Source organism: Xyrauchen texanus, chromosome 36 (genome assembly GCF_025860055.1).
Source record: "Xyrauchen texanus isolate HMW12.3.18 chromosome 36, RBS_HiC_50CHRs, whole genome shotgun sequence".
In the NCBI taxonomy this organism is placed as follows: domain Eukaryota; kingdom Metazoa; phylum Chordata; class Actinopteri; order Cypriniformes; family Catostomidae; genus Xyrauchen; species Xyrauchen texanus.
In genome coordinates this window covers 14,382,492-14,395,679 of record NC_068311.1, presented here as the reverse complement: position 1 = coordinate 14,395,679, position 13,188 = coordinate 14,382,492, and the positions used below count along the sequence as shown (strand labels likewise).

Genomic DNA, 13,188 nt, shown 5'->3' with positions numbered 1-13,188 from the left:
AGAAATGTTCACAGGTGTCTCAGTATGACATATACAAATGCACAATGACATAACCTCTGATTTAACAACATTAGCCTTTTGCAGAACAAATGTTGAAACAAGGGAGCTCTTTTTTTATGCTTGTCTAATAGTTACTGCTGTTTATCTTTTCAAAATAACAAATTACTCATTCTTTGTTGTTCAAGTTTGTGGACAGAGGTGGAAAGGAAGGAGAGGAAGAGAATGTGGTTTAAGGCTTAGAATGTTTTAAACAACACAATAGTGGTCAAAACTGGTATAAAATCCATATAAATCCACTGGTGTAAGAAAGAAACAAATTTTATTTACAGTTCATTAATATCACTGCCATCACTAAGGTAGTCTCAAAAAATTTAATTATAGAACACATTTTACACTTTTTTTTAATGCATTAATAGTGTGCTCATGTAACGTGATCAGTCAGATGCTGTTGTTTTCATGGAGCTCTCAGTGAGAGGGAGATGAATAGAAGCTTCCTGTGCCTGTTTACAGACCTGCCTGCCATTTTAACGTGGTTCCCCTGCCCCCAGCGCTACAAACCTGCCCTCCTGTTTACATTCAGAGTTCACACAAATAAAATTTTACTGGGCTGTAAAAATGTAGAACCTCTTAGGCAAGTGAAATCAGCCATGTAACCCCCACCCCACACCTCCTTCCAGTATATAGTCACCACAGAGAATCTCATTAAAATTGACCCGGTTGAGACATCACGTGTCACAGAGTGGAGGATGTGCTTGTCACTTATTTTAATAATTCTTAAAGATGCATGTATATATTTAGCCACATATTAATACAGATCAGCGTTCATGTTTTGGATAGAGGGGGTTGGATAGAATATGTTACATTGTTACACAAATTCAGAGACAACAGAGTAATTACTTTTTTAAAATTAAGATATACAATCACGTGTCCACACCATACACAAAGTTGCATTATTAATCATCATTTGAGATAATGCAAGGCTGGCTGGCCGGGGGCACATATTTGAAGTAGTTGGTGAGTTTACCTGATGTTCCTGATGTAGTGGTCCTTTGCAGCCTAGATCTGGAGAGTCTACGAGACCGACTACTGCTAGCGCCATTATGTGAGGCAGACCTATTCTCAAAGTCTGTGCTAGAGTTTAAACCTGTCTGCTCTGATTTACACTGTAAAATCGCATGGTCTAGGACAGTGCTGCTCACAAGGTCTTCGGACAATGTCCTCTTGTCCTGCACGGAGCCAAACAGGTCATCAGGAGGTACTTCAGCTGTGCCATTAGTGGGAGAATTATTGTTTTCTGTTTGCAGAGATTTATCAACCTCTAAAACACTAGTCTCTTCCATCGCCTCCCCGTCTCCTTCAAACAGCTCAGGGCTGTAGAAGATACTCTGTTCTTCTTCCACTTCTGTGTCTTCAAGCTCAGATCCACTGGTGTTCTGTTTGGAGGAAGCAAACTCCACAGACATCTCTGGTGGAGGGTCAAGTGAAGCACCACTTGTTTGTTGCTTTGCTTCCACAGGAAGTACAGGAACATCACTTGTTTCATGGTTTTGTTCCTCAGCAAGTACAGGAACAACTTCCTTGCTTTGTTTGCTGTCCACTGATAATACATTGTGAAAAACAGACTTTTCGGAGTGCTCAGTTTGAAATATAGGGGTTTTAAATTGGCTACTGACAGGAGTGGAGGTGAAGAGATGGCCTATAGGTTGTGCTGTTCTGTGGATATTAAATTCCCTATTAGGTAATGTGATTGGATCAGATGGATGCTGTATATTCTTTTGGCCACCTGTTCAAACAGACAGACACAAAGACATATAAGTGACAAAACACACAAAACTCCTGGGTGTGTATACAGACTCAAATGTGTGCCTATGAAACCAGAATCTCTGGTTAAAACAATACAGTCAGCATTGTTCTACAGAATTCAATACAAACTAGTTCCAAGGCCAGCTTTGATTAAGTGGTAATGAAGCACCGGGGCTCTTATCATAATGCTGCAGGCTTTGGTTGTGTGTCTGCATTATGATTTGTGTGTTTGAATGAGGAGTGGAGTCCCTAATTTGTTCTCAAGTATGCACAAATATGCACGGTCAATCTACCACAAACAAAGGTCAAAGGGATTTCATTAAAAGCAACAGTCAGACATCTGCTCATCCCAGTGCTGTTCAGTCAATCGGGGACCAAAGAGTCTGACAGGGGCAATGAGGAGTGAAGAGTATGTACACACATACATATCACACTCACAGACACACTAACCAGATGGTTTTGATGTACCCAAAAAATGTATGCCAGGGACTTTAGGTGTGTAGAACAGATGCCGCAGCATTCATGTTCAAACTAAGAATCATTGTTTACAAGTCCTCATATTGAAAGAAAGGAATTGAATGGACTACAAGCGATTGCCCTTTAAGGGAGTAAAGCAGGAAACAGAAGGTGTTGGCTCAACTGTTATTCATTATCAAATACAGTGTATTTGTATAAACAGGCATTAAAAAGTTATTCCCTCAGGACACAAATGAGAATGTATAAGAGTTTTAAAGGGTTAGTTTACCCAAAAATGAAATATTTTATTCACACACATGCCATTCCAAACCAGCATGATTTTCTTTCATCCGTGGAACACAAAAGAAGATTTTAAGATGTTAGGAGATTTTCACACTTCTCTTTTGCCATACAATAGAAGTAAATACGGGATGGAATTTGTCAAACTCCAAAAACTAAAAAACAATCAAAACAATTCTGCTGAATTTCTTTTGTGTTCCACAAAATAAATAAAATCATCCCAGTTTGGAACAACATGAAAGTGAGTAAATGATGAAATAATTTACATTTTAGGGTGAACTATGATTTTAAAGATTAAATATTTTAGATTTATATCAACCCATACCATATACAGTACCCGATTCAGAAGACCTGCTCTCAGAGTTGGCTGAGACGGCAGCCTGAATCTCAGTGTGTAGGTTTGGCATTGTAGGCAAAGGGACAAATGGCTTCTGGGGGACGATTATCTCAGGAGTGGGTAAGGTACCAGTGGATCCGACCAGCAAGGGGCTTGGGTACGGAGGGGCAGCCTGAGAATGTTGCTCTTTAAAGGTCTCTACTGCCCCCTGCTGAACTTGAGAGAAGGACTCCAGGGACTGCATGGCACCAGTGAAGGTGTCGTGGTGCCTTACTAGCTGACGCACCCACTTTGACAGGCCTGAAAGTAGAGGAGAGCAGTGTTTCATAAACATTTAACCACTCCACATGACCACTATTTTCATAACACTCTACCACATTACTGTCCTCTGTATAGATTTTCAACTAATGAATGTTTTCTAGCCAATGATGTTACATGTAAAAGAGAAAAGCCCTTATGTACACATTATCTGGCCACAGTTCACCGTCTAGTGTTTCAAAACCCATGCAGGAGGTCACTATCTCCATCTAGTGATACAGATATGCAACTACAGCAGGGTGATGCAATGCCACAATTCATTTTAATATTGTGTTTCTAAACCTTTTTGGCCCCAGGACCCCCCAATAGTCAGAGACAAAATATTTAAAGGTCTTTTCTGACATTATATTAAATATGATTTGCTCAACTTTGAGCACACAACCTTTAACTTGGCTAACGCTCAATGTGAAAAAAGAAATAAAATGCAGGACTGCAGTATAGAATTAAAAGGGACCTATTATGCAACATTCACTTTTACATTGTGTTTGTACATAAATGTGAGTTGGCAGTGTATACACAACCACCCTGCAATGTTAAAAGTCCACCCACTCCTCTTTCTTATATTTTAATTAATGGTTTTCGTTTCTGCTCTAAATTGACGTCATGTTAGAGCAGTCCTCGCCCAAGACTGGTGACGGACTCTACCCTATTATCAGAGATCCTCCCCTGAGTGATCTACACTCAGTCCGCAATTTTTTTCCCACGCTGGAGCAGATACAGTGAGAAGAATAATGTCTCAGATTTGTAAGCGTCAAGTGTTCTGTTGTTGGCTGTAAAAGTGAACACAAGAGTCTTCATGTACTCCCGGCATCAGAGCCACTGAAGATGCAGTGGACAATCTGTGTTTTTGAAGGAAATGTGCCCCTAAACATTCAAAAATATGTGAATGTTTGTGCAAATAATTAAAAACCAGACTGCTTTGTGAATGAGTGTCAATATAACCAGGATTTTCAAAAATTTTTATTCTCAAGCATGGATCAGTACCAACTGTTCGTGTTCCAGCTTTATATCCTGAAGATGTAAGTGTTGCACTTTATATTTTGTGAATGTTTGCAAATCGCCTTTCAGAATGTGCTTGTTCGTGGCTTCCACGGCTAATGCAGCTAAAGTTAACATTGTTGCTGATTGTATTCATGTAGACCAGATATATATATATATATATATATATATATATGGCTGAACTCCGGTATTTACGCTGTCAGTCATACTGGTTCTTATTTGTTGTTGCTGTAGTATCCGAAGCACAAGCTGTAAAGGCACATCCCTCATCCGGAAAGGGGGCGGGGAGCATCAGCTCATTTGCATTTAAAGAGACACACGAAATCAGCGCGTTTTTGATTCCACCCAAAAAGAGGCATTTATAACATGGTATAATAAATGATCCGTGGGGTATTTTGAGCTGAAACTTCACAGACACATTCTGGGGACACCTGAGACTTATATTACATCTTGTAAAAAGGGCATACCTTTAAGCAGAACAGTGTGAGAGTCTCTTTGTTCACAGAGTAACAAACATTTTTAATAACTTATTTTAAATCATCTTCCAGCCCCCATAAATGTGCAGTATGTAAAAGTTTCATGTGATATTCACCTTTTTTTTGCCAATGTGTGAACAGCTTGTAACGCAACTTAAAAAACAAACCTTTTCCGGAATTCCTAGGTTGCCTATTAAAGCCTGTAGACTGATTTACATGTGAAGGGAGCGGGTCGGTTTTGCCGGGAAAATCCAAGGATGTAACGTTTATGCGCGCTCCCGAAAGCCTTGCCTCAGTGTTTCTCTCACGCTATTCAACAGCGATAACAAACTGCAACACTATCTAACATTATCCTAGAGATGGAATTCAGCAAACATCTGGCTCCTAGCACAACACAGACTCCTACACAAACTCTTAAGCCAAAAAAAAAAAAAGTAAAAAAAAAATGAATCGTCTGAATCCTGTCTGGCTAAGCGGGAACGTGATCATGGCCAAGCAAAAACTAGAGTGAACATTGGCAGGGCATTTGAGTAAAAAAAAATTAAAAAAAAAAATTAAAATTTAAATAATAATAAAAAAAACTCACCGCTAAATATTATTTCCTTGTCCATAGTGAATTTTTAATGTATATGTGTACGAAGCACCAGCCAAACAGAGGTCACTGGCAAAACAAGCAACTTACTATTGGTCAATGTGGCGAATTCACCTTTCAAAGTTTTTTTAACTCCATGCAAAATCCACAAGGGGAAATTCTTCGCCACTGAAGTCCACCGAAATTAACGATCCCGCGGATTCCCATTGATATGACTATTTCGCCCGTTGAATTTCGCTGTGCAAAGGTAAATGTGACCATGTCTTTAGAAGTTTGCCAAGGCTCCCTAGTTGAGAACCATAGTTTCAAGGTATGCAATTACATTGGAAATTTACCTGTGATGTATTTGTTTGGGTTTGTCCTAAAACGGTCATCTACCAGAATCAGTGCGCCCCAATCATTTCTATGCCGAATACACCTATGGCAAATAGAACAGCAAACAAAGCATTATTTACACCAAATCAGTCGTTTAAAATATCTTGATAATTTTTCATCCGTAATCAGAAGTGGCCTTCTCTAGGCAGCTCTTACCTTCCGAGTGCCTGGTTTAATGCACGATAAGCTTGAATCTCATACCAGCGACCACCAGGCAGAAGCCCACGTGACTTGGCATGCTGGTCATTATATTTCATCTTCAGTTCAACCTGCAATGCAAAAGAAATAAGGATCACTTTGATTGAAGATACACCTTTAAAGAATGATGTTACATTTAGAATTTGAGGTTAAGCCAGCAAGGCAACATTGCACATTACATCTCCTGATGAACAGGTCCAATGCCTGAGAAGAGCAAACAAACAAACAAACAAGCATGTCCATTGAGTGGTTGATATGGTACAGTGGTAAAGGTTAAGGTTTTTTTAACTGGAAGGTTGCTCATTTGAACCCTGCATGGAGCAAATTACTATAAATCGCCATTTTTGGCTGCGCAAGATGCACCATGCTTTTTAAAACAAAAATCTAAAAATAAGATTTTGTAGGTGTCTCGGCCATAAAATTACAAACAGATATTTGCAAATTTGAGTTTTACTGCAAAATGGCAAACATTTCAGTCACAGGTAAAGAAAGTTTGGGAATTGTGCAAATTTAGTGGTAGTATTAATCGTCACCATGTCTAGACCATGTCAAATCTCAAAGGAAAAGCAGAGAACATGTATTCAAACTTCACATTTTGCTGCTCCACAAAACATCTTGACTGATCAGAAGGCCAAACAGGCCACACATGAGTGAGGCATCTATGCCACAACTGTTTTATCTGTACAGAACTAAATAGATCAACACTGGCAAATACTGTAGTTGGATTGGTGAAGGGTTGTCTGCAGAGGGCAAGGCTTCCCTGAATATGACACGCTGGGCCAGAAGTGCTTTCATCCTTGCTTGCCCACAACCACCAAGAGGTGGAAGAAAAGGGTCACCACACAACAGGCAACTGCTTAGCCATAAAAATGCCAGGGAGGCATCCATCAAATTTTACCCACTACCCTCAGTTTTAATGCTAACCTTTTTGAATTGACAAGTGAAAAGTTCAAATCCTGTTTGATGGGACAGGACAGTGAAAGCCTTTAACTATTTGTGACAGGTACCTTGTGTTCCGACGCACCCGCTCAGAGCCAAACCTGTATGAGGGCAAGACCAATCGCAGGTATGGCCTGTTTCTTGTACAAATCATCTCAGTCATGTCACACACACTTAAATCTGGATGCATCAGCAATGTTCCCAGTGTTGTCACACACCTTAATCAGCCATATTTAGAAAAACAAGTTAATCATACCTTTTTATAAACATGTGACGTTTATTTTAAAAGCAAACACTCAAGCGTGACTGCACTTGAAGCGTCCATCTGACATCTGATGCACAATCTCAGTATCTAACCCAGTGGAAGGGTTAAAAGCATCTGGATAGAGATCCTGTCATCAAGTAAAGGCCGCTACCCTGAGGCCTACTGTCATCTAGATCCGATCAGAGTCTATTTCACTATCAAGGGCCTTCACCTCCAGGTACCATGTCAACACTCAATCCAACATGACAGCTTGCATATGTGAAAAAGCCAATTCTTGCTGCTAGCCAAATCTCCTCAAAGTGCAAGAAACCACAAGCTGGAAGGAATTACATAAAAGGTCAAGAGATAGCCCACTCTAACATCAGCATCAACCTCTCTACCTGTTCATCCTTTAAAGCCTACATTTGACCAAGAGGCATGTATTGCAGCAGAGCGGAACACTGCTGCTGTTGTGCTAGTCAATGAGATTCATCTAACGAAACAGTGGGATAGGGCAGCACAATACATACATAATTAAGATTAAAATTACAACTACGTAATCACGAAGTGTCCATTACAGCATTCAATTCAGGTCTACTCTCGGTGTGTCCAAATTTTCGTTACAATACGGCTGGGTATCACTAACCACCTTGCGATAAAATAGGCTACATATCGTGATAAATGTTGCATACATTTAATATATTGTCATGCATCACATTATGATAATTGGATCGCAATTAAAACTGCACAAGAGAGCCCCAATGTGTCCTTGGGAGAAAGAGTGAATCTTCGGATTACATTTCAATCTTCACTTTTTCATTATTATTGAATAATAATATAATTGTTGAACTGCTGGTAAATCCCTTAGCTTGAAACATCATGTTTCTGTACCTTGGTGAGCTCATTAAATTGTTCGGGAAGTAACAGTGTGCCAACTTTGTTGTGTGTTTACATGATATGAATCCACAAATAGCTGACTATTAATATCAATACATGGATCTAAAGTATCGATACAATATCTTGAAAAAAAAGTATAGCGATATATTTATATATAATTATTTAATAAAAGGTTATTTATTTTCTTAAGCGTAAGAAATATTATAGTGTTTCTTCAAGAAACAAATCTTTCCCCTCAGGAAGCTGAAAAATTTGGGAAGATATGGGGTGGACAGGTTCTCTTTATTGCTAGCTCAAGTAAGAGTAGGGGGGTCATTATACTGAGAAATAAACATCTATAATTCAAATGTCTTCAACAGATTAAAGATAAATTAGTAAGAGTCATTATTGTTTTAGCATAAATTCAGGGGCAAAGGTTGATTTTGTCTAATATTTACACACCTAACGCTGATAATAAGGGCATTTTTATAGATCTTGTGGGGATGTTGCAAGCCGCTGGCACCCTGCTAGGGCTGCAACTAACGATTATTTTGATTATCGATTAATCTAACAATTATTTGCCTATTCGGTGATTATTGCAACGATTAATCGTTAGCTCTTATACGATTATTCAGCTTGTGCCCCGACTTAATTTTGTATTAAACGTGCCTGCTAACAATAAAGAGGACAAAATAATCTTTTAAAAACGCCTCTAAATGACATTCACTGAATTAACGGGAATTTTTTTTTTTTTTATTAAGTTAACTGGGTAACTAACTGTAAGATCTTCATCAAACTAAATGGGACACCGGAGGAAGCAAAAGTTTTGGTGGTGAAGAGGATAGAAGATCTTGATAAGTATTGACATTGATGCAGCACCTGGTATTAAAGTAGCTTGTGACTCTTTACATTATTAAAATGCAAAACATACCAAGAACACAGACTACATCAAGTACTGATTGGGATATGTTACAGAACATCCTACAACATCAACAAATGGAACTGGAAACGTGTGAGTATCAAGAATACACTACAACAGAGGCTGATACTGAGATAGACCCTGACAATAATTTTTTCTCTTCGATTGTTAAAAACTGCAATTATTTTACCCAAGAACAATATGAAAATAGTGTAAAATCAGAAGATAACCTGTCAATAATACATTTTAACAGTCGAAGCATGTACACTAACTTTGAGGCTATCAAAGATTATTTGGAACACTTCGCTCATCCATTTAGCATTATTGCAATTACTGAAACCTGGTTTAACGATGATAAAGGTATTGATTTTTGTCTTGATGGCTATGAATTAAGATATACAAACAGAATAAACAAAATGGGGGGTTGCTTTGTACCTTCATAAATCTGTTCAATTTAATGTTTCAACTGATATGACCATAGCTGTGGAGGGCTTATTTGAATGCATAACAGTGGAAATTCATAATGATAAAAAGACAAATATTTTCATGTGTTGTGTATACTGGGCACCTGGTTCAAGCATAGAAACTTTTAATGAGTGGATGGGTAAACTGTTTTCTACTGTGAACCAAAAAAACATATTTATCTGTGGTGATTTTAACATTGATTTGTTAAATCCAACCAAACTAAAAAACGTTGAGACTTCACTGACACAATGTATAGCTTGTCTCTGTACCCAACTATAACGAAACAGAGCAGAATAACGTCACATAGTACCACAATCATTGACAACATTTTTACTAACATTATGGGAAATCAAATCATCAGTGGCCTACTTATATGTGATATCACTGACCACTTACCTCTTTTTACTTTGTATGATTTTAATCTTAAGAAAACGAAAGATGCTATGGCAAAAATCTCTAAAAGAAAAATCACTGAGGACATGATCCGTGCCCTAAACAATAGTTTAGCGCTCCAGGATTGGACTTCAGTTTACAGAGAACCAAATGTGGACAGTGCTTATTGTAAATTTTTAGATATTTTTACTTCCCTGCATAATAACCATTGCCCTGTGAAAGAATATTTTATAAAGGAAAAACATAAAAAAAGCCCCTGGATTACGAAAGGAATAATTAATGCCTGTAAAAAGAAAAACAATCTCTATAAATTGTTTATTAAAGTAAAAACAAAAGAAGTGGAACAAAGATATAAGAAGTACAAAAATAAATTAACTGATATTATAAGAACAAGCAAATGGTTATACCATCAAAAAAAACTATATGAATATAAAAATAACATAAAAGGAACTTGGGATGTTTTGAATAGCCTAATCAAACAAGGAACCTCAAAGTTGATATATCCTGATTACTTTATTGATGAAAATGGTGAAGATTATAATATGAGTAATGTAGTAAATAAGTTCAACAATTTTTTTGTAAATGTTGGCCCTAAGTTGGCCGCTGATATTCCAGAAAATGGAGCTGCAAAATCAACTACTGAACGGAACTCTTCGTCATTCTTCCTCTCAGCTACAAATGAGCAGGAAGTGACAAACATTGTGTGGAAATGTAAAAATAAGTTCTCCACTGACTGTCATGATATCAGCATGATATTGATTAAAAAAGTTATATTGAATATTGTAAAACCTTTAACTTATATTTGAACTTGTCATTCCAGACTGGCTGCTTTCCAAGTAAAATGAAAATCGCTAAAGTAATTCCACTCTTCAAAAAGGATAACAAATACGCTTTACTAATTACAGACCAATCTCTCTTTTGCCTCAGTTTTCAAAAATATTAGAGAAACTCTTCAATTCTCGACTTGAAAAGTTTCTCAAGAAACATCATGTAATTAATGATGGTCAGTATGGTTTTAGGTCCAAAAGAACTACCTCAATGGCAATAACTGAAGCTATTGAAGAAATTACTAATGCACTGGAGCAAAAAAAAGTATGCAGTTGGTATCTTTATTGATCTAAAAAAAGCCTTTGATACTATTAATCATTCAATCCTATTAAATAAGATGGAAAGATATGGAATTAGGGGGCTGGCTGGAGATTGGTTAAAAAGTTATTTAACAGGGAGGTTACAGTTTGTAAAAATTGGTCAGTATTTATCAGATACTCTTGGCATTGTTTGTGGTGTCCCCCAGGGGTCAGTATTGGGGCCAAAACTGTTTAATGTGTATATAAATGATATTTTTAATATATCCAAAGTACTGAAACTTATACTATTTGCAGACGACACGAATATATTCTACAGTAGTGATGATTATAATGAGCTCGTAAATACGGTAAACAGGGAACTAAATATAATAAAAAAGTGGATGGATACAAATAAATTATCGTTGAATATAATTAAAACTAAGATAATGATGTTCGGTAATCGCAACAAAATGTCTAAACAGAGAATAAGTATTGATGGTACCCTAATTGAAATTGTGAGTGAGAATATATTTTTGGGAGTAAAAATTGACAGTAAATTGTCATGGAAACCCCATGTCAGATACATAAAATCAAAAATCTCCAAAAGCCTCTCAATTATAAATAAAGCAAAACTATACCCTGATGAGAATGCACTCCGTACTTTATACTGCACCCTGGTACTACCATACCTTATGTTTTGTGTTGAAGTGTGGGGAAATAATTACCAGAACACAATAAATCCTCTGATCATATTACAGAAAAGAGCTGTGAGGATCATTCATAAGGTTGGTTTTCTAGAACATACTCATAATCTGTTTACGCAGTCAAAGTTGTTAAAATGTTATGATCTTGTAAAATACAATACATCAATAGTCCTATATAAAGCATTTAACAACTTATTACCGCCTAACTTACAACGTTTTTTTCAAATTCCAGTGCGAGCTCATAACTTGAGAGGTTTTGGATATTTTTCATTACAAAGAGCCCAAACCACTCGTAAACATTATTGTGTGTCTGTATGCGGAGTGAAACTCTGGAACAAACTGGACTTGCAACAAAAGCAATGTAAAACTATTTATCAATTTAAACTGTTATATAAACATCGGGTCTGGTTAAAATACAGAGATGAGGATCTTTAATTTACATTGCTGTTGTACTCTGTCTTATAGTGTTAACATGTGCTCAATGTTTCCTAACCATCGTTGGTATTGTCCATTAACATCGTCGGTATATTGTCCATTACCATTGTTGGCATTGTTTATTCTTCTTAAAATTGTTGGTACTATTGTTATAATAAATACTTGTTACTTGTGGTAACGCCACCATGATACAACATTTGTAAACAATCCGTGAGCAAAGTAACAATGAAGCTCAATGTATTAATTACTAAATGGGGAACTGGGGTGGGATTAAATAAATTGTCTTCTTCCCACTCCCTTTCAGGCAGATTTCGATCGTCATAGTTTACTACTGTATGTTTGTTTTACACTGTATGACTTAACAATATTTGTTTGCCTTGTACTTCTGTGCCATTGCCAGAAATAAATGAATAAAAAAAAAAAAAGTTTAATTCAATAAAGAAATTCACAGCAAAAAATCCTATTGTTAGTGTTTTTGTCTTGTTTTCCATTTAAAATTGTTTACAAATCCTTAAAACAAGATCAATTTACTTGAAGCAACATAAGATATTTAGACTTGCATTAAGAGAATATATCTTAAATATAAGTATATTTTGTATATACACGTGCATTTTTGTCCACTTGGTTATACTTCTGCGAGTGCAGAAGTTTATACTGAATCATTAAAGAATGGAAAGCTTCCGCCAACCATGACGCAAGCCCGAATCAGTCTGATTCTTAAAAAGGACAAAGTTCCAAGCGAGGGTAAAAGTTACCATCCAATTTCCCTGATTCAGCTAGATGTTAAAATTGTCAAATATTTTGGCTAACAAGTTAAGTAAAGTTATGACATCTCTTATATATAGATCAACATATATATATAGATCAGGTGGGGTTTATTTGGGGCCATAGCTCTTCTGATAACATTAGTCATTTCATAAATATCATGTGGTCAGTGGTGAATGATCAGTCGCTGCAATCTCACTTGGCGCATTTGATATGGTAGAGTGGGATTATCTTTTTAACATTTTGGAAATGTATGGGTTCAGGAGCACATTTATTGGTTGGATTAAGTTACTTTTAGACACCCTGTAGCAGCGGTACAAACAAATGGGTTAATTTCAGATTATTTTACTCTGAATAGGGACACTCGGTAGAGTTGTCCTCTTTCCCCATTATTGTTCTGTCTTGCCCTGGAACCATTAGAAGCTGCGATAAGAAAGGAGGATGATTTTCCAAGGGTGATGGTAGGAGGTGTGGCGCATAAGCTTCTGCTTTATGCAAAATTTTATTTTATTTTTAGTCTCTGACCC

General features: G+C 37.0%; 1 protein-coding gene across 1 annotated transcript in view; it reads right to left on the bottom strand.

Annotated features, from left to right (window-relative positions):
• Positions 1–350: 350 nt before the first annotated feature.
• brip1 (BRCA1 interacting helicase 1) overlaps positions 351–13,188 on the bottom strand; it is a 42,151-nt gene continuing 29,313 nt past the window's right edge. The window contains exons 17-20 of the mRNA XM_052107540.1: positions 5,813–5,925; positions 5,617–5,699; positions 2,897–3,196; positions 351–1,783 (exon numbers count right to left, since the gene is read on the bottom strand). Of these exons, the coding sequence (XP_051963500.1) occupies positions 954–1,783; positions 2,897–3,196; positions 5,617–5,699; positions 5,813–5,925 (1,326 nt within the window). The 3' untranslated portion in view covers positions 351–953. The remainder of the gene's footprint in view (positions 1,784–2,896; positions 3,197–5,616; positions 5,700–5,812; positions 5,926–13,188) is intronic.